We start from the raw sequence: 26,032 nt of genomic DNA, 5'->3' as shown, positions 1-26,032 counted from the left end.
CCCTCCCGGTGGACCCCCAGAACCCTTCCGGTGGCCCCGATACAATACCGGTATGACCCCGAACTTTTCCGGTGACCGTATTACAACTTCCCACATATAAATCTTCACCTCCGGACCATTCCCGAACTCCTCGTGACGTCCGGGATCTCATACGGGACTCCGAACAACATTCGGTAATCACATACAAGTCTTCCTAATAACCCTAGCGTCATCGAACCTTAAGTGTGTAGACCCTACGGGTTTGGGAATCACGTAGACATGACCGAGACAGCTCTCCGGCCAATAACCAACAGCGGGATCTGGATACCCATGTTGGCTCCCACATGTTCCACAATGATCTCATCGGATGAACCACGATATCGAGGATTCAAGTAATCCCGTATACAATTCCCTTTGTCAATCGGTACGTTACTTTTCCGAGATTCGATCATCGGTATCCCAATACCTCGTTCAATCTTGTTACCGGCAAGTCACTTTACTCGTTCTGTAATGCATGATCCCGTGACCAACCACTTGGTCACATTGAGCTCATTATGATGATGCATTACCGAGTGGGCCCAGAGATACCTCTCCGTCATACGGAGTGATAAATCCTAGTCTCGATTCGTGTCAACCCAACAGACACTTTCGGAGATACTTGTAGTGTACCTTTATAGTCACCCAGTTACGTTGTGACGTTTGGTACACCCAAAGCACTCCTACAGTATCCGGGAGTTACACAATCTCATGGTCTAAGAAACTGATACTTGACATTAGAAAAGCTTTAGCAAACGAACTACACGATCTTGTGCTATGCTTAGGATTGGGTCTTGTCCATCACATCATTCTCCTAATGATGTGATCCCGTTATCAATGAGATCCAATGTCCATAGTCAGGAAACCATGACTATCTGTTGATCAACGAGCTAGTCAACTAGAGGCTCACTAGGGACATGTTGTGGTCTATGTATTCACACAAGTATCACTGTTTCCGGTTAATACAATTATATCATGAATAATAGATAATTATCATGAACAAGGAAATATAATAATAATCATTTTATTATTGCCTCTAGGGCATATTTCCAACAAACGGGACATGGAAGATCACTAGTCGTCCTTATGGTTGCCAACCATTGGGATGTAAGTGGGTGTTCAGGAGGAAGCTTAGATCCGGTGGAACTGTTGAGAAGTACAAGGCTAGGTTTGTGGCCAAGGGTTATACCCAAAAAGAAGAAGAGGATTTCTTCTATACTTACTCACTCGTGGCTAGACTGACAACCATTCGAGTGTTACTCGCTTTTGACTGCCTCGCATGGTCTTCTCGTTCATCAGATGGACCTTAAGACGGCTTTCCTTAACGGAGAGCTAGACGAGGAAATTTACATGCAACAGCCAGATGGCTTTGTAGTAAATGGTCAGGAAAGAAAGTTGTGCAAGCTAGTGAAATCTTTGTATGACCTGAAACAAGCGCCTAAGCAATGACATGAGAAGTTTAATACAACATTGACATCTGTTGGCTTTGTTGTTAACGAAGCTGACAAATGTGTATACTATCGCTATGGTGGAGGCAAAGGAGTTATATTTTGTACGTATGTTGATGACATACTGATATTTGGGACCCGCCTCAAAGTGAGTGAGGAGGTCAAGGCTTTTCTATCTCATAACTTTGAGATGAAAGACCTGGGTGTGGCTGATGTTATCTTGAACATCAAGCTACTAAGAAATATTGAGGGTGGAACTACACTTTTGCAATCCCACTATGTTGAGAAGATTTTGAGCCATTTTGGATATTCAGACTGCAAACCTTCTGCAACACCATATGATCCAAGCGTGTGGATTCAAAAGTTCGAAGGCACAGTTGTAGATCAATTGAGATATTCTCAAGTGGTTGGTTCACTCATGTACCTAGCTTGTGCTACTCGTCCTGACATCTCATTTGTTGTGTGAAAACTGAGCCTATTTGTTTCCAATCCTAGAGATGTGCTTTGGCATGCTGTTAAGCGAGTGATGCGTTATTTGCAAGGTACTGTGAACTATGGAATTCACTATTCTGGGTACCCGATGGTACTTGAGGGGTATAGTGATTTGAATTGGATATCTGATGTTGATGAGATGAAAGCCACAAGTGGATATGTCTTCACACTTGGTGGTGGTGCTGTTTCCTAGAAGTCATGCAAGCAGACGATCTTAACAAGATCGACCATGGAAGCAGAACTCACAACATTAAACACATCATGCGTCCAAGCAGAATGGCTTCAAGAGCTTTTGATGGATTTGTTGGTGGTTGATAAACCAATCCCAGTTGTCCTTATAAACTGTGACAATCAAACTATGATTGCCAAGGCTAAGAGTTCAAAGGACAACATGAAATCCACAAAGCACATAAGAAGAAGATTAAAATCTGTCAGAAAATCAAGAAACTCTGGAGTGATAGCGTTGGATTATATCCAGACAACTAAAAATCTGGCAGACCCTTTTATGAAATGGTTATCACAGATTGTGATAGAAAATGCATCGAGTGAGATGGGTATGAGACCCATGTAAGTTGCCTTGGGGGTAACCCAACCTATGTGATCGGAGATCCCGTGAATTAGCACCTGGGAAAACAATCTAGCGGTCAACTGGGGAGAGTATCCTTAATTAACCCACTCCATTGGAGATGCAATAATACTCTCAATTCTATAAGGCAGGCTAACTTTTGTGTTAATGTGTTCCAAAGCTTATTTAAGCAAGATGCTAACCTACATAGCATTCTTTGGAGGAACACACCTATGTGAACCCGACTGCTGGTCACAGTCTATGAGATTGGGTGATCTCTAGGAAGCTCATGAGAAGGTACGAAATATGACTAATAAGCTCCACCTGTGGGGTTTAGCCTTCGGCAGCCACGTATCAGCTGACAATAGGCGAAACTTCTGCATGCCAAACTGACAATTCAAGGCATAGTCCATTGTTCAATTGTGAAGAAGTCTAATCCTATTGCTCTAGATGGAAGTTCAACTTAACAATCTCCACTGAAAATTTTGATATATCAAACATTGTTTGGAACAGTTGACAAACTTAGGTGCCTCGCGATCTGGTGGGGGTTGTTGGATTATGGATGGGCTTAGGCCCATATAAGACAATAATCCCTGGTTAATCTCTAAGGCCCATTAATGTGTATGACAAGTGGTGGGAAGTATGGGAAGTTTAGTACGATATTTCTACAATAAGAAGAGTGATACCTCTTTATAAGGGTTGCTCCATCACTTGCTATTGGGAGCTTGAAAATAGGAGTTGTACACATGCGCTCCTCCTCCTCCTCCGCCCGCTTCGCCTCGTCATGACGCGCACACACCGGTTGCGGGAATGGCTGAGTCAAAGCTTATTTTTGCCGGTCAGGAATGGTTAATTAATCTTGGATTAATTAATGAGTCGCTTACGGAAGTACCACTATTCAAGAAGTTGGACCGTGGGCTGGTCGCAGACTTGGTCGTGGGCCTGAGCCCAGGCACGTCAACCTGACAGCCTATATAAGAAGGCGTTGGCTAGTGGAGTGAACCCTAACTAAGTTCACTTACTCCCTGAAAGTGCAACTATCCCTAGGTGGTTTTGGTAATTCATAACAACATATAGCTCATTGAGCTAATACTATTCCAAGACAAATATTTCAGGAAAGCTCAATGAATGGCATGGCATGGATGATGAAAGTGGATCCCTATTAAGGAGAAAAGGATTGGCTCAAACTCAAAAGCTCAAGACTCTACATTTTATATTTTAGTAATCCAAGATCACATTGAGTCTATAGGAAAAGCGAATACTATCAAGGAGGGATGAGGTGTTGCTTGATGAGTTTCTTGCTTCAAGTGCTTAGTGGTATGCTCCAAAAACCCTCAACTACTTTCTCATATCCACATATGACCTAAACCCAAAGTCAAACTTGGCCCCACCGATTCTTTATATCCGATGCCACCGAGTTCAGATGTCATAGCCACTGCCACAAACCCTAAGCAAATCGGTCTCACCGATAGGGATCTCGGTCTCACCGAGATGGGATTGTAATCTCTCTGTTTCCCTTCGTAACATTTCGGTCTAACCGAAGTAAGCGATCGGTCCCACCGAGATTGCAATGTAAACTCTCTGTTTCCTTTTTGTAACATTTCGATCTCACCGAAATGAGCGAATCGGTCCCACCGAGTTTACCTGACCAACTCTCTGGTTAGCTAATTACCAAAATCGATCTCACCGAGTTTGTGTAATCGGTCTCACCGAGATTACGTTATGCCCTAACCCTAACCATATCGATCCTACCGAGTTGCATGTCGGTCCCACCGAAATCACTAACGGTCCCTAGGTTTACTAAATCGGTCCGACCGAGTTTGTTGATTTGGTCCCACCGAGATTGGTAAATTGTGTGTAACGGTTAGATTTTGTGTGGAGGCTATATATACCCCTCCACCTCCTCTTCATTCGTGAAGAGAGCCATCAGAACAAACCTACACTTCCAACTTACCATTTCTGAGAGAGAACTACCTACTCATGTGTTGAGGCCAAGATATTCCATTCCTACCATATGAATCTTGATCTCTAGCCTTCCCCAAGTTGCTTTCCACTCAAATCTTCTTTCCACCAGATCCAAATCCTATGAGAGAGAGTTGAGTGTTGGGGAGACTATCATTTGAAGCACAAGAGCAAGGAGTTCATCATCAACGCACCATTTGTTACTTATTGGAGAGTGGTGTCTCCTAGATTGGCTAGGTGTCACTTGGGATCCTCCGACAAGATTGTGGAGTTGAACCAAGGAGTTTGTAAGGGTAAGGAGATCGCCTACTTCGTGAAGATCTGCCGCTAGGGAGGCAAGTCCTTCGTGGGCGACGGTCATGGTGGGATAGACAAGGTTGCTTCTTCGTGGACCCTTCTTGGGTGGAGCCCTTCGTGGACTCGCGCAACCGTTACCCTTCGTGGGTTGAAGTCTCCATCAACGTGGATGTACGATAGCACCACCTATCGGAACCACGACAAAAACATCCGTGTCTCCAATTGCATTTGAATTCTCCAAACCCTTCCCTTTACATTCTTGCAAGTTGCATGCTTTAATTTCCGCTGCTCATATACTCTTTGCATGCTTGCTTGAATTGTGTGAAGATTGCTTGACTTGTCCTAAGTTTGCTAAAATCTGCCAAAGACTAAAATTGGGAAAAGGTTAAGTTTTTAATTGGTCAAGTAGTCTAATCACCCCCCTCTAGACATACTTCAAGGTCCTACAAGTGGTATCATAGCTTTGGTCTCCATTTGCTTTGATTTCCATAGATTTTGGTGGTCATAGACTTGGTTTCACAACCTAGGAGAGTATGGCGTCTAGCAAGGGAAATTATCACCGTAGAGGTCCTTACTTTGATGGCACTAATTTTGCTAGTTGGAAGCATAAGATGAAAATGCATATTCTCGGACATAACCCCTCTGTTTGGGCAATTGTGTGTATTGGCTTGCAAGGTGAATTCTTTGATGGGACGGAACCAAACTGTGAAGCTAGTGCGGACGAATTGAAGATGTTGCAGTACAATGCTCAAGCTTGTGATATCCTCTTCAACGTATTGTGCCCCGAAGAATTCAACAAAATCAGCCGTCTTGAGAATGCAAAGGAAATTTGGGATACTTTGATTGATATGCATGAAGGTACCGACTCCGTCAAGGAATCCAAGTTGGATGTGCTCCAAAGTCAGCTTGACAAGTTCAGAATGAAGGATGGTGAAGGTGTCGCTGAAATGTACTCTAGGCTTGCTCTTATCACAAATGAGATTGTGGGCTTAGGAAGTGAAGAGATGACCGACAGATTCATCATCAAGAAAATCCTAAGAGCATTGGATGGAAAATATGATACCGTGTGCACATTGATTCAAATGATGCCCAACTACAAGAATCTCAAGCCAACGGAGGTCATTGGAAGAATTGTTGCTCATGAGATGTCGCTCAAGGATAAATAGGAACTTCACAACAAGTCTAGTGGTGCTTACAAAGCCTCATGTGAAGCCCCTACATCATCAAGTGAGAAACAAACCTTCAATCAAAAATTGAGCTTAATGGTGAAGAACTTCAACAAATTCTACAAGAGTAGAAGCAAAGAAAGAAGCTCCAAGTCAAGGTCTTACAATGATAAAAGATCTTCCAGTCGAGAGTGCAATTGCTACAATTGTGGGAGACCCGGACACTATTCCAATGAGTGTACGACACCCTACAAAAGTAGAGAAGATTCTCCCAAGAGAAGAAGTAGAAGAGAAGAATCACCGCCAATAGAGAGAAGGAGTAGAGATGATCGTTATGAATGAAGAACATATCAGAGAAGCAAGGATTCGGAAAGGAAGTACAAGTCATCAAAGAGCTACACAAAATGAAGACATCAAGCTCATGTTGGTGAATGGGTATCCGGTTCCGACTCTGAACATCACTCCAAGATAAGCTATCACTCCGACTCCGAACATACTCAAGATGAAGGTGTTGCCAGTCTAGCACTTGTGTCGACCAACTCCTATGACATATTTGATTCACCAAATGAAGGAATTGGAAGATGCTTCATGTCTAAAGGCCCTAAGGTAACTCACCCCGAGTATGTTGATTTCAATAGTGATGAAGATGACTTGTTAGGTGATGATGATTTACTTGTTGACAACTCTAGTGATGAATACTATGATGAAACGTCAATTAATCATGGTAAACAAGATAAAACGAATGACAATGATAAGGAGAAGATTGAGCTACTAACTAAAGAACTAAACACTCTTAAGTTAGCTCATGAAACTATCTTAGGGGATCATCGAGAACTTTTGAGGACTCATGAGAAGTTACGCTTTGAAAAGCTCAATCTTGAGCAAGAGCATGAGTTCTTAAAAGCAAGCAATGATGATCTTTGCAAGAAAAGTTCTTTTTACATTGCCAAGTGTTTACTCTTATCTACTTACATGCCTCAAGTCAAGTCTAGTAACAAGAACAAGAGGGATTCTTCCTCTAGTAGTAACAATAATCATGCTAAATCCAATATTGTTGCTTCTAGTAGTTCTCTTGATTCCACTAATGATTCTCTTAGCCAAGTTATACTTGAGCAAGAAAATAGCTTATTGAAGGGAATTATATAGAAAGGTGTATACAAGAGCCTTGCCGGGAGTAAGCAATTCGAGGAAATTGTACGCAAGCAAGGAAGGCACCGGAAGATTCAAGGCGTTGGTTTTGAACGAAAGTTCAATGCCAATGGAGTTGAGTGGGAAGAATATCAATACCCCAAGACGAAGTTTGTTCCTCAACAAGAGAAGTATGATCCTACTTCCTTCAAGGGAACACAAGCTCAAGATGATCTTCCACCACAAGACCGCAAGAACAAAGGCAAGGACAAGCTTCAAGAGGAGATAGATGCATTTGAAGAAGCTCCTAAGGCCTTGGTCATGTGGGTTCCCAAGACTACGTCAAGTTCTACTTCATCAAGCACAACTACAACTCCAAGGATTCCCATCAAGATGATGTGGATCCCGAAGAAGAAGAACTAGAGAGTTCTTAAGGGTGACTCCGCCAACATTCTTCACTCATGTCATTATGGCAAGGACAAGTGCAATCAACTTCCACATCTTGCACTAGTTCAAGGAGTCACAAACCCTCATGTTGGTAAGGCAAGGGACAAGGTAACCTAATGCTTTCATGGACATCATATTGTGTGTGCATCACTCTATGTCTATGGATATACTTGTTTGTTCCTTGTGGGACTAACCCGTGTAGGTATTGAAAGTGCAACTCACTCCAAAGGATTGCTCCAAATGATCTACATCAACATTGAGCATCCACATCTTCAACACCTACATGAAGTCATCATCGACAAAACCCAAGGTTAGTTCATCCCTCTAAGGGGGGATCTCACATCTAGGGGGAGCTTAACTCTAAAAATTGAGTCAAAGCAACTCTAATGATGTGAACATATCAATGCATTATGTAAAAGTGGTAACCCCACTTAAGCTTAAACGATGAGTATGACCTATGATCAAATGTTCTCATTTGACTCCTAAGTCAATATACTCATATATAGATGACCTAGTCATATCCAATTGTTTGATAGATGCTAGAATTGGATGTGCATGTTTTGCCACATATTTCATTTGCCATTTTATTGTGTGAGCATGTTGGTTGCATATTTAACTCATTCGAGGACATCCACTTGTTGCTTTTATTGATTGGTTTCTTTTTCTTTTGCCAAGTGGATGAACAAGAATTCCTAAGGACCTTCTCTAGCTATCTATGCTTTTCTTGTCTCAAATTCTATTCATGCTACATCACAAAATTTGATCAAGTCAGATTCGAACCACTCTGTGTGAGGAGCACTCGGAGTCCCTGATTCGTCATGGACTTAAACTTCCAAAACTTCTCTATGTGTTTCGGTCTGACCGAGTCTTCCATTTCGGTCATACCGAGATCACTAAGTCGGTCTAGGTTTTCAATCTCGGTGCAACCGATTTGAACTTTTCGGTCTCACCGAGTTGCTGTAACTGTCAACAGTTATGCATCTCGGTGCCACCGAGTTGTTCCACTCGGTCACACTGACAGGGTCGGGCTATATATACACACGGGCAAAATTTGGAAAACTTTCTCTGAACCACTTCGCCCGCGCATAGCTCGCTCTGCCTCCTTGGTCTCCGGATCGTCGACTTCATCGCCAGCCGCCTCCAGTCGCTGGTCTCCGCCGCCGTCAATGGAATTCATCCCCGCCGTTGCCGCCGTAGCGAGTTCATCGCCAAACTAGGGTATGGACTCGATCACAGTGTTATCCCCGTCCAATTCCTAGCACATTGTGTTCATTATGATTCTTGCCACGATTGAAACACCTCTATCCGGTCAAAACAATCTCTAGAATAGATGCGATTTGAAAATTTAGGGTTAGGTTTCCGCCGAAACCATCTCAGACCCACCGAGTTGAAAAACTCGGTCCCATTGATTCGGCTAACGCCATTGCACAAGTGACTCTCGGTCTGACCAAGAATTGCTAATCGGTGTGACCGATTTTAGAACTTAGTGAAACCCTAGCAGTCTCGGTGCCACCGAACTGTGACTCGGTCTGACCGAGATCACTAGTTTAGGTTCCAAAAGCTGCTTCGGTATCACCGAGTTTGAAAATCGGTTGATCCGAAATGCTTTCTGTGGAAAACTAAAACTAAGTTTTTGAATCATTATTTCGCAAAAATTTCTGCATTTTGTGATGCTCATCCATTCTATCTCATCTATAACTATTCACAGGGTCAGCAGTCAGTAATTTCAACATGTCAGACCAAAGTGACAGCCAGAACAAGAAAGAAGAGCAGATTCACATGAGTGAGGGCACTAGTCCCTCAAGTTCCTTAGATGATGGCAGCAGGAGCACTCCTAGCAATCTGCCCAAAGCAGCCACAAGAGCCAGAAGGAAGAGAACCTCAGACTAAGAGGATGAGGACTATGTGGCAACTGAAGATGAGGCTACTTCCAAGAAGGTAGTGCTCAAGAAGGAGTATGGCTCAGCAAAGACCACAAAGCCTGGACTTAATAGGAAGGTCCCTGCCAAGAGGACTATGCTGAAGGTCAGAGGATCAACACAAGAACCAGAGAAACCTGATCCCAAAGAGCCAGCTACAGAAGGAAAGAAGAGAAAGGAAAGGGTCAGAAAGACCATGGCCAGAGTTGTTGGACAACCTTCCATGATGAAAGAGGAGGAAGAAGAAGAGGTTGTTGCACCAGTACCCAAGGCACAAAAGCTTATGGGTGATGCTATAAGGTCAGGGGATGCATCATCAAAGCCCAAAGAAGCACCCAAAGCTGCCTCCAAGGCCAAGTCTGCACCTAAGAGGAATACCAGGAGCATACCAGCTGCTGAGAAGAACAAGGCCCCAGTGCCTGAAGTTGCTGCTGAGGAAGATGATGAAGGACAAGTCCTGAGGAAGCTCAAACCCAAGATTCCAGACCACAACGATGCTCATCCAGTGGCTGAGAATATGAAGCTGAGGAAATATGCAGGGCTCAGGCAATGGAGATTGTCTGATCCATATGCAATCAGGAGAAGAACTGCTGTTGATTACAGGTTCCACACTAAGGAACATCATGACTTCTATGAGACTGTGCTGTTGGATAAGAAGCCCATAGTTTGTGACATGAGGTGGGTAGACTAGAAATTCATGAAGGAAAATGAGGATCACTACCCAGGAGTATATGACAGCTTTAAGTCTTGTGGAAAATGAGGATCACTACCCAGGATCACTACCCAGGAGTATATGACGTCTACTCCAAGAAGAAGAAGGACCACAATTCCATGTCCCATATGTACAAGGAGATCCCAGACAAGGCACTTGAGACTTTCAAGTTTGGGTTTGTCCATTTTCTTCTATCAGGGCTGCCTACGATCAATTGGATCCTTAGGCACACTCTTTTGCCCAAGTCAGATGACCACAACATGATCAGAGGGCATGCAATTAATTTGCAACACATATTTGATGTGCCACAGAAATTCAAGGTCATGAGCCTCATGGTTGAGACTATCAAGAGGACAGTAGCAGACCAAAAGAGAAGTTGTGGGTATGCCCACAAATCCAGGAGCTGATCAACTCAAAGATGGGCACATGCAAATATTTGTTGGATAAGGAACACTTTGTTCTCTATCCAGACTTTGAGGACAATCAAGTTGTGATGAATGAGAATGAACCATCCTCAGTGCAAGCTCAAGAGAAGAAGGAGAAGGCAAAGAAGGAGAAGGTTGTCAAGATGTCAACTCTAGAGGAGGCATCTGAGTACTTTTTGAAGAGCAAGCAGGACCAGCTTGGTTACTTGATAGCATCAACTCTGAGGATTGAGAAGGGGTTGGCCACCCTAACTCAAAACCAGGAGAGCCTGGAAAGAATCATGGAACAAAAATTCTATGATTTAGATGTCAAAGTAACTGAGATTCAGTCAGTTGTGGAGCAGCTACAGGATGACATGCATGAGAGGAAGGGCAGGACAACTACTGATGCATTTGCCAGAGTGCCCGAGCTCAGAGATCAGCTGCAGAGCCAGTGACAGACACAAGAGCCACTTCATCTGCACCAGCTACAGCTCCAGTGCAACCAGCTCCAGCACCAACTCCTTCAGCTCCATCCACATCAACTGAAGTCTTCGTCCAAGGAGCCACTCTACACCACCAACTGAAGACCAAGCCTGAGAGACAAAATAGTACTATGCATTTTCTAGGAACTTTTTGGTAACTTGTTGCCAAAGGGGGAGAAAAATGTATAGATCATAGGCTTCGAGAGAGATAGTTTGCTTTTGTTCTCTCTTGTCTTCGTGGTTGAACTTTGTTTTCTTTTTCTTGCTTGAGATACTATGCTATTATCTGTGAGACATTGATGATCATGTGTTCGATCATAAGCTACACTTATGCTTGTTAGATGATATTATCTTATTTATCCTTGTATGATCATTCACTTTGCTTGGTGATGAGTGCATGTATTCAATCTTTATTATTTTGAGCGCTCCACCAAGATGTATGTGACATGGAAGAGTAACCCATGAGCCTAATTCCTTGTGCATTTGCAGTCCAAAACAAATCTTAAACTATGCAAAAATTTAGGGGGAGCTCTTGCTTATCACATACTTCTCAAAGCGACGATGTTTTTTCAATCTTATTATCATTTGTCGAAGCTTTGATCTATATGTTGTCATCAATTAGCAAAAAGGGGAAGATTGAAAGTGTAACTATCCGTAGGTGGTTTTGGTAATTCATAACAATATATAGCTCATTGAGCTAATACTATTCCAAGACAAATATTTCAGGAAAGCTCAATGAATGGCATGGCATGGATGATGAAAGTGGATCCCTCAAAATATTAAGGAGAAAAAGATTGGCTCAAACTCAAAAGCTCAAGACTCTACATTTTATATTTTAGTGATCCAAGATCACATTGAGTCTATAGGAAAAGCCAATACTATCAAGGAGGGATGAGGTGTTGCTTGATGAGTTTCTTGCTTCAAGTGCTTAGTGATATGCTCCAAAAATCCTCAACTACTTTCTCATATCCACATATGACCTAAACTCAAAGTCAAACTCGGCCCCACCGATTTTTTCTATCCGGCGCCACCGAGTTCAGATGTCATAGCCACTGCCACAAACCCTAGGCAAATCGGTCTCACCGATAGGGATCTCGGTCTCACCGAGATGGGATTGTAATCTCTCTATTTCCCTTCGTAACGTTTTGGTCTAACCGAAGTGAGCGATCGGTCCCACCAAGATTACAATGTAAACTCTCTGTTTTTTTTGTAACATTTTGGTCTCACCGAAATGAGCGAATCGGTCCCACCGAGTTTACCTGACCAACTCTCCGGTTAGCTAATTACCAAAATTGGTCTCACCGAGTTTGTGTAATCGGTTTCACCGCGATTATGTTATGCCCTAACCCTAACCATATCGGTCCTACCGAGTTGCATGTCGGTCCCACCGAAATCACTAACGGTCGCTAGGTTTACTAAATCGGTCCGACCGAGTTTGTTGATTCGGTCCCACCGAGATTGGTAAATTGTGTGTAACGGTTAGATTTTGTGTGGAGGCTATATATACCCCTCCACCTCCTCTTCATTCGTGAAGAGAGCCATCAGAAAAACCTACACTTCCAACTTACCATTCCTGAGAGAGAACTACCTACTCATATGTTGAGGTCAAGATATTCCATTCCTACCATATGAATCTTGATCTCTAGCCTTCCCCAAGTTGCTTTCCACTCAAATCTCCTTTCCACCAGATCCAAATTCTATGAGAGAGAGTTGAGTGTTGGGGAGACTATCATTTGAAGCACAAGAGCAAGGAGTTCATCATCAACGCATCATTTGTTAATTCTTGGAGATTGGTGTCTCCTAGATTGGCTAGGTGTCACTTGGGAGCCTCCGACAAAATTGTGGAGTTGAACCAAGGAGTTTGTAAGGGCAAGAAAATCGCTTACTTCGTAAAGATCTACCGCTAGTGAGGCAAGTCCTTCGTGCTTGCATGAGAGGCCATTGCACTTTTCCAGTTGTGCGAGCTAAATTTTTTGTTCATCATGTGTGTGTCGCCGTGATGGGTGATGTTAGAAGCAGCAGCAAGTTCCTGAATCCTTAAATTGATGGTGGAAAATCTGTTCTTACTTTTTTTCGATACTTTGTCAGCAGCGAATAAAAAAACATTGAGCAGTGTCAGCAGAGGATAATGCGCGCATCCTTCCAATCGAAGGCCTTACAGCCTTGCAATTATGTATGGGCTTAGCCCAAAGTTTCTTTCGATGGCGGGCTTAGCCCAAAGTTTAAACCCAGCAGCACCTCGCAAGTCCCAACTAAGCCCGGCCCAAGGAAAGACGGCGACCGTTCCTACAAGAACCGAAACAAGGCCCGCTTTTGCCCCTTCCCTTTGCTTCGCCCACTCCCAAACCCTACCTCCTAGCTCCCCCTCCCCTCCCATCGTTGCGGCGGCGACAGAGAGAGAGAGAGAGAGAGAGAGAGAGAGAGAGATGGCGAAGTCTCTGCGCTCCAAGCGGGAGAAGCGGCTGCGGACTCTCCGGCGGGAGATCGCGGAGCCCTTCTACGACAAGAAGGAGGCCGCCAAGCAGGCCGCGCAGGCCGCCGCCCTCGAGGCCCCCAAGCTCCCCGTCCGCGTGCACCCGGCGTACGAGGAGTCCCTCGCCGCCGCCGCTGCCGCCGCCGCCAGCCGGGCCTCTGCCATGGGTGAGCCCCCTCTTTCCTTGCCAGTTTACCACGGGGTGCTCGGTGTTGCTGAGAACATTACTTCATCGGGCCTGAATTCGCGCTCGAATTATTTGTTAGTACATAAAGTGACTCAATTCGTCAGGTAGTAATAGACAGAGGGAAATAGCTCGTAGTAAGCTTTCAGCTGTGACCCTGCGGTGATTACGGTGAAGGTTTGGTGCATCCGCAGATTGCCTGTCAGGAGCTGCATCTACCAACTTCGTCTGAACTGTAGAGTTTGTCTAAGTGACAAGAGTTAGCTGCTTAGTTCGGTCCTTTTCTTCTGAAGATGGTCGAAAAGGCCTATGGAGGCTGTCTTGATGTTTGGTTTGAACTGTCTTTGGAGTGTACTACAGTAGAGTTGTCTGGTTAATGCATGATTTGAAAATGATTTGCGGCCAGTGGTTTTATCAAGCCTTGGCCCTCCCAAATTACTGGGCAATATCTGCATTGCTCCTTTTAACTGAAGGTTTTGGCCCCAACTCGCATCTTAGCTGCTTATATTGCTTATGTGTTTGAGTTGCTTTCTGATGTCTGGATTGGGTGAGCAATAGAGTTTTATTTGTTTGTTTGAATTACGCCAGTTTGTCTCACCTAGTGCATCGCATAGCTTCAGTTTGTTGCTTCAGGGTGTAACTTCTAGAGTAAATATGCCATTGCTTGTATTTTCTCTTGAGAAATTGCTGGCTTCTGGGTTGTGCTTCAATCAATGTTAGAGAGATAGCTCAATTGTTAACTGAACATGCCAGCCTATTAGGTTCTTTAATTTTAGTTCTACGTCGCCCTTCTATGTTTTTGTTGAGCCATGTCCTCTCTCTCATGTATACAGAGGTTGATGGAGGAAGCAAGAAGTCGACATCCTTTCTGAAGCCAATGGGCACCATTAGCAAGAAGAAGGTACAGCTTCACTTGAAGATCAAGAAAGACAAGAGAAAAGCTAGGAAGAAGGGAAATTCTGGGAAGAAGAGTTACTAGATGTGCGAGCTGCTGTGTTATGTATCATGCAATCTTGTTTCGTTAGTTTGAACAACGCATGTAACGGTAATTCTGCTTGTGAACCCAAGTGTTAATCATCCATTCTAGGGTGGTCAACAATGTACTGAAAAATATCTCAATGAGCACCCCAAACGAAAATAGTGTCGCCATGTTCATCTGTTTTTCCCCCTTGTCTAAACTTGAGCTCACCTGATTACGAGGTACGCCATTGTGAACTACTCCCTCCGTCCCATAATGTAAGATCGTTTTGCCAGCAGTTTTAGCTTATATTATGGGATGCCAGCAGTTTTAGCTTATATTATGGGATGCCAGCAGTTTTAGCTTATATTATGGGACGGAGAGGTATATTGCAATTGTTAATGCAATAGTATCTTGTCATATCTCTGTAAGAGTTCTTACCATTCGTCTCTCATGTTGCATGACTTATCTCGAAGCGGCTCTAGTTCCAGCCTTGTCACATGCCTGCGGATCATAAAGAATTTCGGATTCTCATGAGAGCATGTTCTGTTAGGTAGCATATGGAAACTGTGTGATGCAGATCCTGGAATGAATGAATCCAGTTCACCATCATCTACTCATGTGCACAACAGATTATGCTAGAAACAAAATAACACCAGTTGACTTGTATCCAGACTGGAAGAATATTATCCAAACACACTGACACTGAATTTTGCGTAACCTATTTGAACCTTTCAAGAACTCAGTTCTTCATAGTTTTTTGTCATGTCAGATGATGTGCTCGAATATGATCTCTCATGTAAGCATCAATTAGTGGCCTTATTAAGCAGCCACCAGAACGCCATTTAATTATCATGGCTTGGGTTGTTGTGTTATTTGTTTGAATTAAACGGATCGGATCTGATGTGTAGTAGTAGGAGTAGGAAATAGGGTTGAGTTGTTCTTGGCACGTCTACCTGATGTATCCCACACGGCCAGTTGCCATGATTGCCCTCACCCGCTGACTGACCCCAACCTTGAGCTGGTTGGTTAGGGCATCCCCAATGGCAACGACTGACCCCAACCATGTGTCACGACTCTCATGGAGAAGGGGCATGGATCGCCAAAAGAATGGAATTCGTCAGAGCCTAATTATCACGTCACGGTGTGTTGCTGTGCGAAGCAAGCAATGTCACATCTGATATAGTGCTCATTTCCTAGGAAAAAAAAAACTTTTTAGCAGACTTGCAGCTGGTCAATGCAAAATTACAAAGTTGTTACATCATCTTGTATAGCGACATAACGAAGAAAATTTCAACCTTTGAATTTTTAGACTCCAATTTGCAGTCTACGGACCAATTCCCGTCCCCCAAAATGTTTTTATTCTCCCAGTACAATTTTCCTATGAAAAACTCGTAATCTGACTAGTCTCCTCCCTGGCAAACTTCCATGTCGTCTCCACTACGTGGTCTCCCGTTTTAACCAACGCAGCCACGAAATTTTCTCCAAGAACGAGGAGGAAGCAGAGTTAGACTTAGACCGGACCGAGAGGCATGGCGATGGCGCTCCACGGGCATGCGAAGAGGAGTAGGCTCGCGGCGGCGCTGTGGCTCGTCTTCGTGGCCACGGCGAGCGTGGCGTCGGCGCGGTTCGTCGTGGAGAAGAACAGCATCAAGGTGCTGTCGCCGCACTCGCTCCGGGGCCGCCACGAGGCCGCGATCGCCAACTACGGCGTCCCGGACTACGGCGGCATGCTGACCGGCGTGGTGCTGTACCCGGCGGACGCGAAGCAGGCCAACGGGTGCAAGCCGTTCGGGGCGACGGCGTTCAAGTCGCGGTCTGGCCGGCCCGTGGTGCTCCTGGTCGACCGCGGCGGCTGCTACTTCGCGCTCAAGACGTGGAACGCGCAGCAGGCGGGCGCGGCGGCGGTGCTGGTCGCCGACAGCGTGGACGAGCCGCTGCTGACCATGGACACCCCGGAGGAGGAGACCCCCGACATGGCCTTCCTGGCCAACATCACCGCCCCCTCCGCCCTCGTCTCCAAGCCCTTCGGCGACGCGCTCCGCACCGCGGCGTCCGGCGACTCCTCCGCCGCCGAGGTGGTGGTCCGGCTGGACTGGCGCGAGTCGATGCCGAACCCGGACGCGCGGGTGGAGTACGAATTCTGGACCAACAGCAACGACGAGTGCGGGCCGCGGTGCGACGAGCAGGCGGCGTTCGTGGCGGCGTTCCGGGGCCACGCGCAGCTGCTGGAGAAGGCCGGCGACGCGCTCTTCACGCCGCACTACATCACCTGGTTCTGCCCCGACGAGTACCGGGTCACGCGGCAGTGCGCGTCGCAGTGCATCAACCGCGGCCGCTACTGCGCGCCGGACCCGGAGGGGGACCTGGGCGCCGGCTACCAGGGCCGGGACGTGGTGCTGGAGAACCTCCGGCAGCTGTGCGTGCACCGGGTGGCCAACGCCCGGAACGCGTCGTGGGCGTGGTGGGACTTCGTGGCCGACTACCGCGTGCGGTGCTCCATGCGGGAGAAGAAGTACTCCCGCGGGTGCGCCGAGGAGGTGGTGGCGTCGCTGGGCCTGCCGGCGGAGCTGATCGACAAGTGCATGGGCGACCCCGACGCCGACGCCGACAACGACGTGCTCCGGACGGAGCAGATCGTCCAGGTCGGGCAGGGCAACCGCGGCGACGTCACCATCCTGCCCACGCTCGTCATCAACAACGTGCAGTACCGGGGTGCGAATACGATCGAGCTTGGTGGCTTCTCCTGATTTCAACACGATTGCTGAATTTGTCTGAAAGAAACTGATCGTGGTTTCGTTTCTGTTTTGCAGGGAAGCTGGAGAGCACGGCCGTCCTCAAGGCGATCTGCGCCGGTTTCAAGGAGACCACGGAGCCGCGTGTCTGCATGACACAAGGTTTGCATTTACAACCTCATCACACTTGCTGTTTCCCTGATCGTGGATCGCTTCATTTCACTGTTTCTGTTCACTGCTAAATCGATCACAAATTCGCAATCTCTACGATTTACTTGCAGATATGGAGACGGACGAGTGCCTGCACAACAATGGCGGCTGTTGGCGCGATGAAAAGACTAACATCACCGCCTGCAAGGTATCTTCCAATCCGACATTCATAGTTCAGACAGATGAAACAACAAGGAGTACGATTTCGAACACGTTGTATACTGCAGGACACGTACAGGGGAAGGGTGTGCGAGTGCCCGGCGGTGGACGGCGTCCAGTACGAGGGCAACGGGTACAAGGAGTGCAAGCCCGTCGGCCCCGGCCGGTGCGCCGCCAACAACGGCGGGTGCTGGAAGGAGACGAGGCACGGCAAGACCTTCTCCGCCTGCAAGGGGTCGGGGTCGCTGAGCGGGTGTGAGTGCCCGCCGGGGTTCAGGGGAGACGGGCTCACCTGCGAAGGTGCGTGCGCGTGACTTGCTCAATAGTTCGCCTCGGCCTCACCGCATCTGCAATTTCTGACAAAACGGTGTGTTCTCGTGGCCATCGCAGACGTGGACGAGTGCAGCGAGAAGGCGGCGTGCACCTGCCCCGGCTGCTCCTGCAGGAACACCTGGGGCGGGTACCACTGCCGGTGCGGCGGCGGCGGCAACCAGGTGTACATCCAGGCCGAGGACACCTGCGTGGGGAAAAGCGCGGCGGCGGCGGGGTGGCTTGTGACGGCGCTGGTGCTGTCGTGCCTCGCCGGCGCCGGGCTCGCCGGGTTCGCCTTCTACAAGTACAGGCTCAGGGTAAGGATGAGAGCTGAAAAGCAGAGGCAGCCTCCTCCATCTCGAAAAGGGTGCCCCTGGCAACAGTGCAAACACTGGATCTTCCTTGGCTGACAATCAAATGAAAAATCTGTTGCAGCGGTACATGGACTCGGAAGTGGCGGCGATCATGTCGCAGTACATGCCTCTGGAAAGCCGCTGAGGGAGGAGGCCGTGGAAGCAGCATAGGTGGCCAGGTAATGAATGAATGTCATCTCTGGTTTTGGCATCATAAATCTCTTAGGTGGTGATTTCAGAGGTGTTCACCATTAGTGTTGTTTGCTTGATTTAATTGATAATTATTATTTTTCATATTTACAGGCAGCTCTGAGAGTTCAAGATAGATTTCCCACAAGTGATGAATACCACCATGGCGCATATGGAAGAAGTTGCTTATAGCTTTACCTGACAGGCAGGAACTCTAGCATTTTCTGCTTGTTGCTTTTGTAGATAAGAATTGTGCCAGATAGATTTCGAGACGACACACGGAACAGAGATAAGGTTGCACATAGCAGTTATGAATCTGCACATTGCTGTACAAATTTTGTGATTTTACATACTCCCTCTGTTCACTTTTGTAAGACGTTTTAGACAGCTGAAATTGAATTGTTTTAGGTGCTGTCTTAAATGTCTAAAACGTCTTACAAAAGTGAACCGAGGGAGTAGCAGATAAGGTTGGGCATAGCAGTTATGAATCTGCAGTGGACAAGAATAGCTGCTGGTAGTGAAACAGATTTGTTATAGAGCTCAACAAGCAGAATACTAGGCATTCTCCGGTTTTGTGGCATCAATGTGTCTTCAACTAGTAGATCATTTTGACTTCTTGTAATGGCATTTTTTGGGAACACCGTGTATTTCATTTTCCATATACGAGTTGCTGCATTCTCTTTCTTCCAGCGCCAACACACAGCACGGCAAGATAAAAGCAAAAACTTGGACAACCCAAAAATACAAGAGAAGATAAAAGAGACTCGCCTTAGATGAGTGGTGCTATCATATCATACTACATGGTCAAAATTTTGCTGCCTGCTGTTACCTCCAGGAGATTATCATTCTACTATCCTTGAAAACTTAACAGAGCCTTCGTCCACCAGACTAGTCTGTTTCCTCTTCTTGGACATCCGCTGGAAACCGCTCTGTTCGTCCACAAACTGAGCGGCAGTTCTTGCTCGCAATTCTTCAAGGGTCTCTCCCTCTTTGGCTCGCTCAATCACCTGAAAGTGAATGCAACAAAGTCAATATACAGCAGTTGGTTCATGAAGCATACGGGGTGTGATCTTGAATGAGAGGTTCATACCAGATGTCGGCCATAGAGATGGGTGCTTGCAAGGGCTTGAAGAGCGTTCTGTGCCTCTTGCTTCGTCACGAATTCGACAAACGCGAAACCTCTGTGACTTCCAAACTTCATGGGCAGCCTCAGGGTTTTGATCTGAAATTGTTTTCATCAACGTAAACTCATTAGACTTCAGGAAGAATATAGCATTTTCATCCACCCAGAAGCCATGGACTCTTTATTGGGTCCATCTAAAAGTAAAATCCAATTGTGTTTAAATACTTTCTAGTTGCGAGTTGAAACTTTCTTCATGATGATATTATTTATTATTGCAATTTTCAATGAAATTGAATCCAAATCCCTAGAGACTGTTCTTGGTTTTCATCTGGGTTTTCAAATAGATTTCAACAACAAAAGGAGGACATTCACCTGGCCAAATGGACTAAATAATTGCCTCAGGTCCTTTTCAGTTGCTTCAAACGCTACATTTCGCACAAGCAGTTTAGTTGAGCTCTTGTCCTTCTCATTTTTCTTCGTAGTTTGACCATCCTTTCTCCCATGGCATAGTTGTAAGATCAGAGCATGCCCATCCAAAACCGTTCCCTATTAACACACAATTCATTTAGCATGCTGCATATCTATATGAGCACATTATGATGTAAACAAAAAAAAATACAGAGGGGAGGAGAACCCTGACAGGCAGGTCGAATGGAGGATACCTGTAGATCCTTGCATACACTGGTTGCAGTTTCAACCGAATCAAACTCAGCGAAGCCAAATCCCATTGAAACATTCTTGCCTTTCTTAATATGTTTTTTCACCTAAATAGTGACTCAGAAAAAGGATGGGTAAAGAATTAAGATAGTGGGACATCCAGGAATTCATTTGATATTCATAAGCATGTCCATACCGTTGCACTTTTAAGGCTCCCGGTCTTCAATTTTGTACTGAAATGCTGCTTTAACGATTCATCTGTAGTCTTGAAATTCAAATTCTTGACAAATACAGATCGGGACTGCAATGAATAATGGTACATTACTAAGATTGTAATAGCCCAAGTATAATCGGGGTAACCAAAATAAAATACATAACTGTTCAGTTCATAATATGTACAATGGAGAAGGCCAGGTATAACAACTGCTCCTCATGAGACATAACAAACAAGAAAACAAGAGTTAGAGAAAGCTGCAAACCTCCACTCTATCAGGATCAATCTCTTCAGCACTAACTCCTTCCTTTGTTTGATCTACAATAGCTTTTGTAATAATCCTCTCACCAGCTGTATTTGCTTCGTCTTCTTCCACGGTTGTTGAGGTAGGAGATAAAATATTTTCAGGTGCCCATTCCAAATACAGTGGAGTATCCCTACAATCCAAAAGCAAGGTTATTATGAAATACAGAAGTGTAGATTTCTATAAACCAAGCTAAGAGCTATTGTTATAAAAACTGACAGAAATTTCAGAAGATACGATGGGCAAACAAAACTAAACAACACTAAAATGAAAGGATGCAGAGTGGCTTAAAATATCTCCATAGCAGAATTACAGCCTCTAGTATCTATACGAGTTTTTAAGAATATACAAACTAAAGAGAACCTTCCTAATTGAACGTCAGATATACCATTCGTTGCATTACTTTACTTGAACAAAGAAATTACACTATGGAACCCGATCCCAATTAAGTAACTAATACAGAGTGCAAACTTTGTGAGCTGGAATATTTTTAATTAACAATGAATTAACTAGCACCACTGCAGAAACTTACTTGTATCGTGTGTATAGCAATTTTTTGAAAGCATGACGAGCCTCAGTTGCTTCAACGAAGACTACCTGAGACACCAAAAGAAATAACTCAGAAAAATATAAGAAGTGAAGAGGGGCATTATCAGCTCACGTGTATTTCGACAATGGGTGCATATGCACCTAGGAGCCAAAGGCAATTACCGTGATATACGCCCATAAATAGTTCCAGAAGGCAATGTCACAACCAGCATGACAACAAGCAGTGGAACAACACAAGTAAAATGTAGAACATACCAAGGCAAATACTCTTGTCGGTGGGAGAATGATTTTATCCAAACTTCCATGTTTCTGAAACATCGCAGCGAGATCTTCTTCAGAAGAACTATATGGCAAGTTTTTTACCAATATCACATGGTTGCTTCGTTTCAACTTCTCGTTTCTTTTGGAAGTATGTTCTTCCAAGGCATCAACATTAACTCCAGACCTAGATAGATATTTTTTGGTCTCCGCAATGACATGTGTCTCACCAAGAGCAATACGAACAGCAAGGTCATCGGCTTCCCTATGAAGTAACTCACTCTTACTTATACCATTCTTCCTTGCTATGTTTTCAACGACCTAAATACAAACGCAATTGCTTCAATCAGTTGACATGAAAGATAAGAGGATTGTTCAAAAAGGAACAGCGAGGAAATGTTTGACAACAATATCATGTGATTTGCAACAATATTTTTTCAACAAAAGTAGATAAACGACAATTGTCTCAACAAAAACATGAACAGCATGTTGAGTTGACACAAACAAAAACCAGTACTCAATGTCAAGGCTAGAAGATAACCATACAGTATCTTGACGCATATAAAAGCTGTTCCATGCTCTTGTATCCCCACCAATTTCAGATGTTTTCTTTTGTTCCAACCTTCTCTCCTTGAGATTCATTTTCTCATCAACAGCAAAATGACTAGACCTTGACAATTTAAGAGTAAATGAATAGCACATTATTTGCAGAGCCAACCAAAGAAAGGAAATAGCACAAAAGGAACTTCTTTTCTTACTCGAATGTCTTATTATTAAGTGGTTTAGCAGCCTTAATACGTAGCAGTCGCCCTTGAAAACTTAAGTTGTCTAATTCATCAAGTGCCCTGCAAACCACATATCAAGCTGTCATGCATCATGCAAATATGCATGGAGGAAAGTAAGCCTGCACAGTGGCAGATTAAACAATCTCCTGTAAGCTGAACTGTCAAAAAAAAAGCCTATCCTTCTGCATCGGAGATAACAAAGCTGCTAGCCAAATATTTACCTGACTGCTGAGTCTGGAAGGCTAAAAAGGACATAACCTCTGCCTGTTGAGAGCTTAGTGGTTTTATCGACGACAATATGTGCCTGTTCAACATCGCCATACTGGCTGCATAGCTGAACCAGATCCTCTTCACTGAAACCACAAGCAACAATATCCTTGTAAGAAAAGGCAAACAGCTAAAATCTTGAATATACACATAAATGCTGATCTGAAGTAATGACACCTAGTAAAAACATACGTAGTTGCATATGGAAGGTTGCAGATATATAAACGGCCAGTCTCCAGTGCTAGCTTCTTTTCATCAGTAGTTGAAGCGGCTTCCACATCTTCTGTTTCTTGATTGGCATGATTTTCATCTTTTTGTTGGCTGTCAATATGTTCACTGTCTTGGTTGTCAGAATCTTCCACCTCTTGCATGTCACTACCTTCCATGGGCGCTTTATTATCTTCATGATTTTTCTGGTTTAGATTACCCTTTTGATCCACCATCTGACCCTTTTCATTTGTGTCAAGCGATTCATCAGATGGTTCTTCATCATCAGTGTTGTTGCCCAACTGATCACCAGAATCTTCATCATCAGATTCAGAATCGGACCAATCTTTTCTAATTTTACTCTTAAAGAAGTCCATATCTGTCATACTGCTGTCTCGTTTACTTTCAGTTTGCAGCTTCTCTGAAGCATCTTGTGAGGGCAAATCATTTGTTATTTTCTCCTCAAAATCATCGTCAGAAGATGAATCATTTTCAGACGATGAATCATTTTCGCTCTTCTGCGACTTCTTGGATCCAGTAGCTACTGTGCTATCTTTGGCAGCATCATCAAGGGTACCCGTTGTATCATTTGCCCACATCTTTGCTTTAGATCGTGGTTGCATAACTTGAAGAAACTCTTGGAACTTGGGATCATTAGCTATAGTGCCTTTAGAAGCTCCCACATCAGCAGACTTCCCTTGGCTCTTGGAACTCTTCAGCGGTGCATTAACATCGCCACTGTTAGTCTTGTCTTTAGCATTATATTCTGGCTTCTTTAAAGAATGGCGACTCCAAGGGCGAGGAGCATCAGGATCGCCAATCTTCCGTGCAATCTGTCAGACACCAGAATATTTATAAGACATGTTTATTCACCCCATCTCAACCCAACAGAGTATCATTCAATCGCCTACAAGTTACAGCAGTGCATCCAATACGTATACAAAAGACAAAAAAAAGGCTGAATCCCATTTAGAAAGGAGAGTACCTCACAGGTGATCTTAGAAGTGTCAATGTATGTATTGTTGAAATAGTTGAGGGCCTCCGCTGCCTCTTCATTGGTTCTGAAACCAATAAATGCAAGATGCCTGCTCTTTCCATCCCTATAAACACGCAAAACGAATCAATTTACATATAGTCTTGAGGCTACAAATGCAATTTCTTTACTCCAAACAGACAGCCACATATGGTGTGGTTCAGATCAGGTTCACTGTGCCTGCCCATTACAGAGTGATGAGGTGCAATGGATGCCGGGCCAGGTTTGAAGATGCAGAAAACAAGGATACAGAAGTGAGATGTTGACTCTCTTGTCCAACTGAAGCTACCATTTTCCCTACTAACTTCTCATCAGCTCATCTTATGCTTCCGGAGGAATATCATGTGTTCCGTAAAAGGGGATACAAATCTAGTCGTTCGATTCTAACCACATAGACACATAATATGGTTGATTTGGCACATAGGCAGCAAGAGGAGCCCAAGGCAGGCCAGGCGCTTACTTGGTTCGGATGACCTTGGCGTCGGTCACCTCGCCCTTCCGCGAGAACACCTCCCGCAGCCGCTTCTCGTCGGCGCCCTTGGGCAGATTCTTCACGCACAGCCGCGACGACCTGCGCAGCATTAGCCATGTCAAATCAAGCACCAGGCGGTAACACAGCAGCGAGACGACGCAGAGCAGCTCGGCCGGCTGCGCGGCTATCGCGGAAAGGCGGGCACTCACATGGCGTCCGCGGCGAGGTTCCCGTGCTGCTGCAGCGGCGGCGAAGGGGGGCGGGGTGGGGATGAGGCGGTAGGGCGAGTAGGTTTTGGCCTTTGGGGGCGGTGGGAGTCACCGGTTGAAGGTTTACTGGCAATGGCGGCCGGCGGCGGCGATAGGGCAGGGCAGGGAGTCTCACCGTGTCGCACCAAGGCCTTGTGCGAGATGGGACTGGGCCGTATATCCCCCCAGCAGGCCCGAACTGCGATGCAGATACCAAGTTCGTTGGGCCGAACTGCTGCTATGGATCGAATTAATAAAACTTCGCCAGATTGTCCAAGAAAAGGTAAAAAAAGGGTTCTTCTCTTCTAAAAAAGGTAAAAAAGGGTTTATAAAAACAAAACTCGGGTAAAAAAGGGGTTAATACGGGACACTCCCATTTGGTGCGTACATTTTTTGGAACTCGTGAACATTTTTCTTGAACCGGCGATCATTTTTTGAAATTCAGAGATAATATTTGTTTATGACGATTTTTTTTGATTTAACGAATATTTCTTTGAATCAGCAAACATTTTTTGAAATTCTGGAAACATTTTTGTATTCCTGATTTTTTAAATATTGTAATCATTTTATAAAAATTCATGATTTTTTAACAATTCACATTTTTGAAATTGTGATTTTTTTGAATAGTTGAACATTTTTTTGAAATCACAAAAAATTCTTGAATCCGTGAGCATTTATCATTTCCCGGATATTTTTCAAATCATGAACATTTTTTCACAATTCGCAACTTTTTGAATTTCCAAATGATTTTTAAAAACAAAAAAAGTTAAGACAAAAAAACCAAGGGCTTCCCATCCCGCACATGGGCCGGCTCATGAGGGCGAGCATGAGAGCGGGGGGCGAGGGAGTGCGCGCTTTATTGGTTTTCGACGCGTAGGTCGCCATGTAGGAGGTCTCGGTAATACGTAGGAGGTCACGGTAATACATGGCCTTTTGGATTAGTCATGAATTTAGTAGCTCGAATATCAAGGCTCATAATTTAGTAAAGCATGCTCTCTCACTTGGGGGTGGCCATTAGGCAATCCAAGTGATCTTACTTTCGTGCATGTAAACATTCTGATGAGTTAATAAAAAACTTCGTGAGGTTATCTCAAACAAAACATAGCCTCTATGATGAAACATGTTGTTTTCTTGGTGCATCGGAGATTGTAGTTCATGATCTGATTCCGCCAGAGATCCTTAAGGCAAGGAACGAATCTCTATCTCTGGCAATGGACCTGATGTGCAACAATGTTATTATTGCAACCGATTGCCAGGGAACGGTAAATAACTTGCAGGGGGATTACCTTGGAACGCTAAAAA

At 44.8% G+C, this 26,032-nt stretch overlaps 2 protein-coding genes and 1 pseudogene across 2 annotated transcripts; 2 read left to right on the top strand and 1 right to left on the bottom strand.

The window, feature by feature from the left end:
* The first annotated feature begins 13,370 nt into the window (after positions 1-13,370).
* Positions 13,371-14,860, top strand: LOC119365405. Its single transcript, XM_037631033.1, has 2 exons — positions 13,371-13,680; positions 14,531-14,860. Exons 1-2 carry the CDS (start codon positions 13,467-13,469, stop codon positions 14,674-14,676), a joined length of 360 nt encoding a protein of 119 aa, XP_037486930.1. The 5' UTR covers positions 13,371-13,466; the 3' UTR covers positions 14,677-14,860.
* Positions 14,861-16,090: 1,230 nt separating this feature from the next.
* On the top strand, positions 16,091-19,230 carry LOC119365404 (vacuolar-sorting receptor 7-like). The gene is made up of 7 exons (XM_037631031.1): positions 16,091-17,370; positions 17,469-17,552; positions 17,672-17,748; positions 17,828-18,059; positions 18,150-18,388; positions 18,507-18,603; positions 18,728-19,230. The coding sequence occupies exons 1-6, from the start codon at positions 16,188-16,190 to the stop codon at positions 18,567-18,569; spliced, it is 1,878 nt and encodes a 625-aa protein (XP_037486928.1). The 5' UTR covers positions 16,091-16,187; the 3' UTR covers positions 18,570-18,603; positions 18,728-19,230.
* Positions 19,204-25,615, bottom strand: LOC119361098 (annotated as a pseudogene).
* Positions 25,616-26,032: the final 417 nt, after the last annotated feature.

Source organism: Triticum dicoccoides, chromosome 2B (assembly GCF_002162155.2).
Source record: "Triticum dicoccoides isolate Atlit2015 ecotype Zavitan chromosome 2B, WEW_v2.0, whole genome shotgun sequence".
Classification (NCBI taxonomy): Eukaryota; Viridiplantae; Streptophyta; class Magnoliopsida; order Poales; family Poaceae; genus Triticum; species Triticum dicoccoides.
This window is presented reverse-complemented; position numbering and strand designations above follow the sequence as displayed.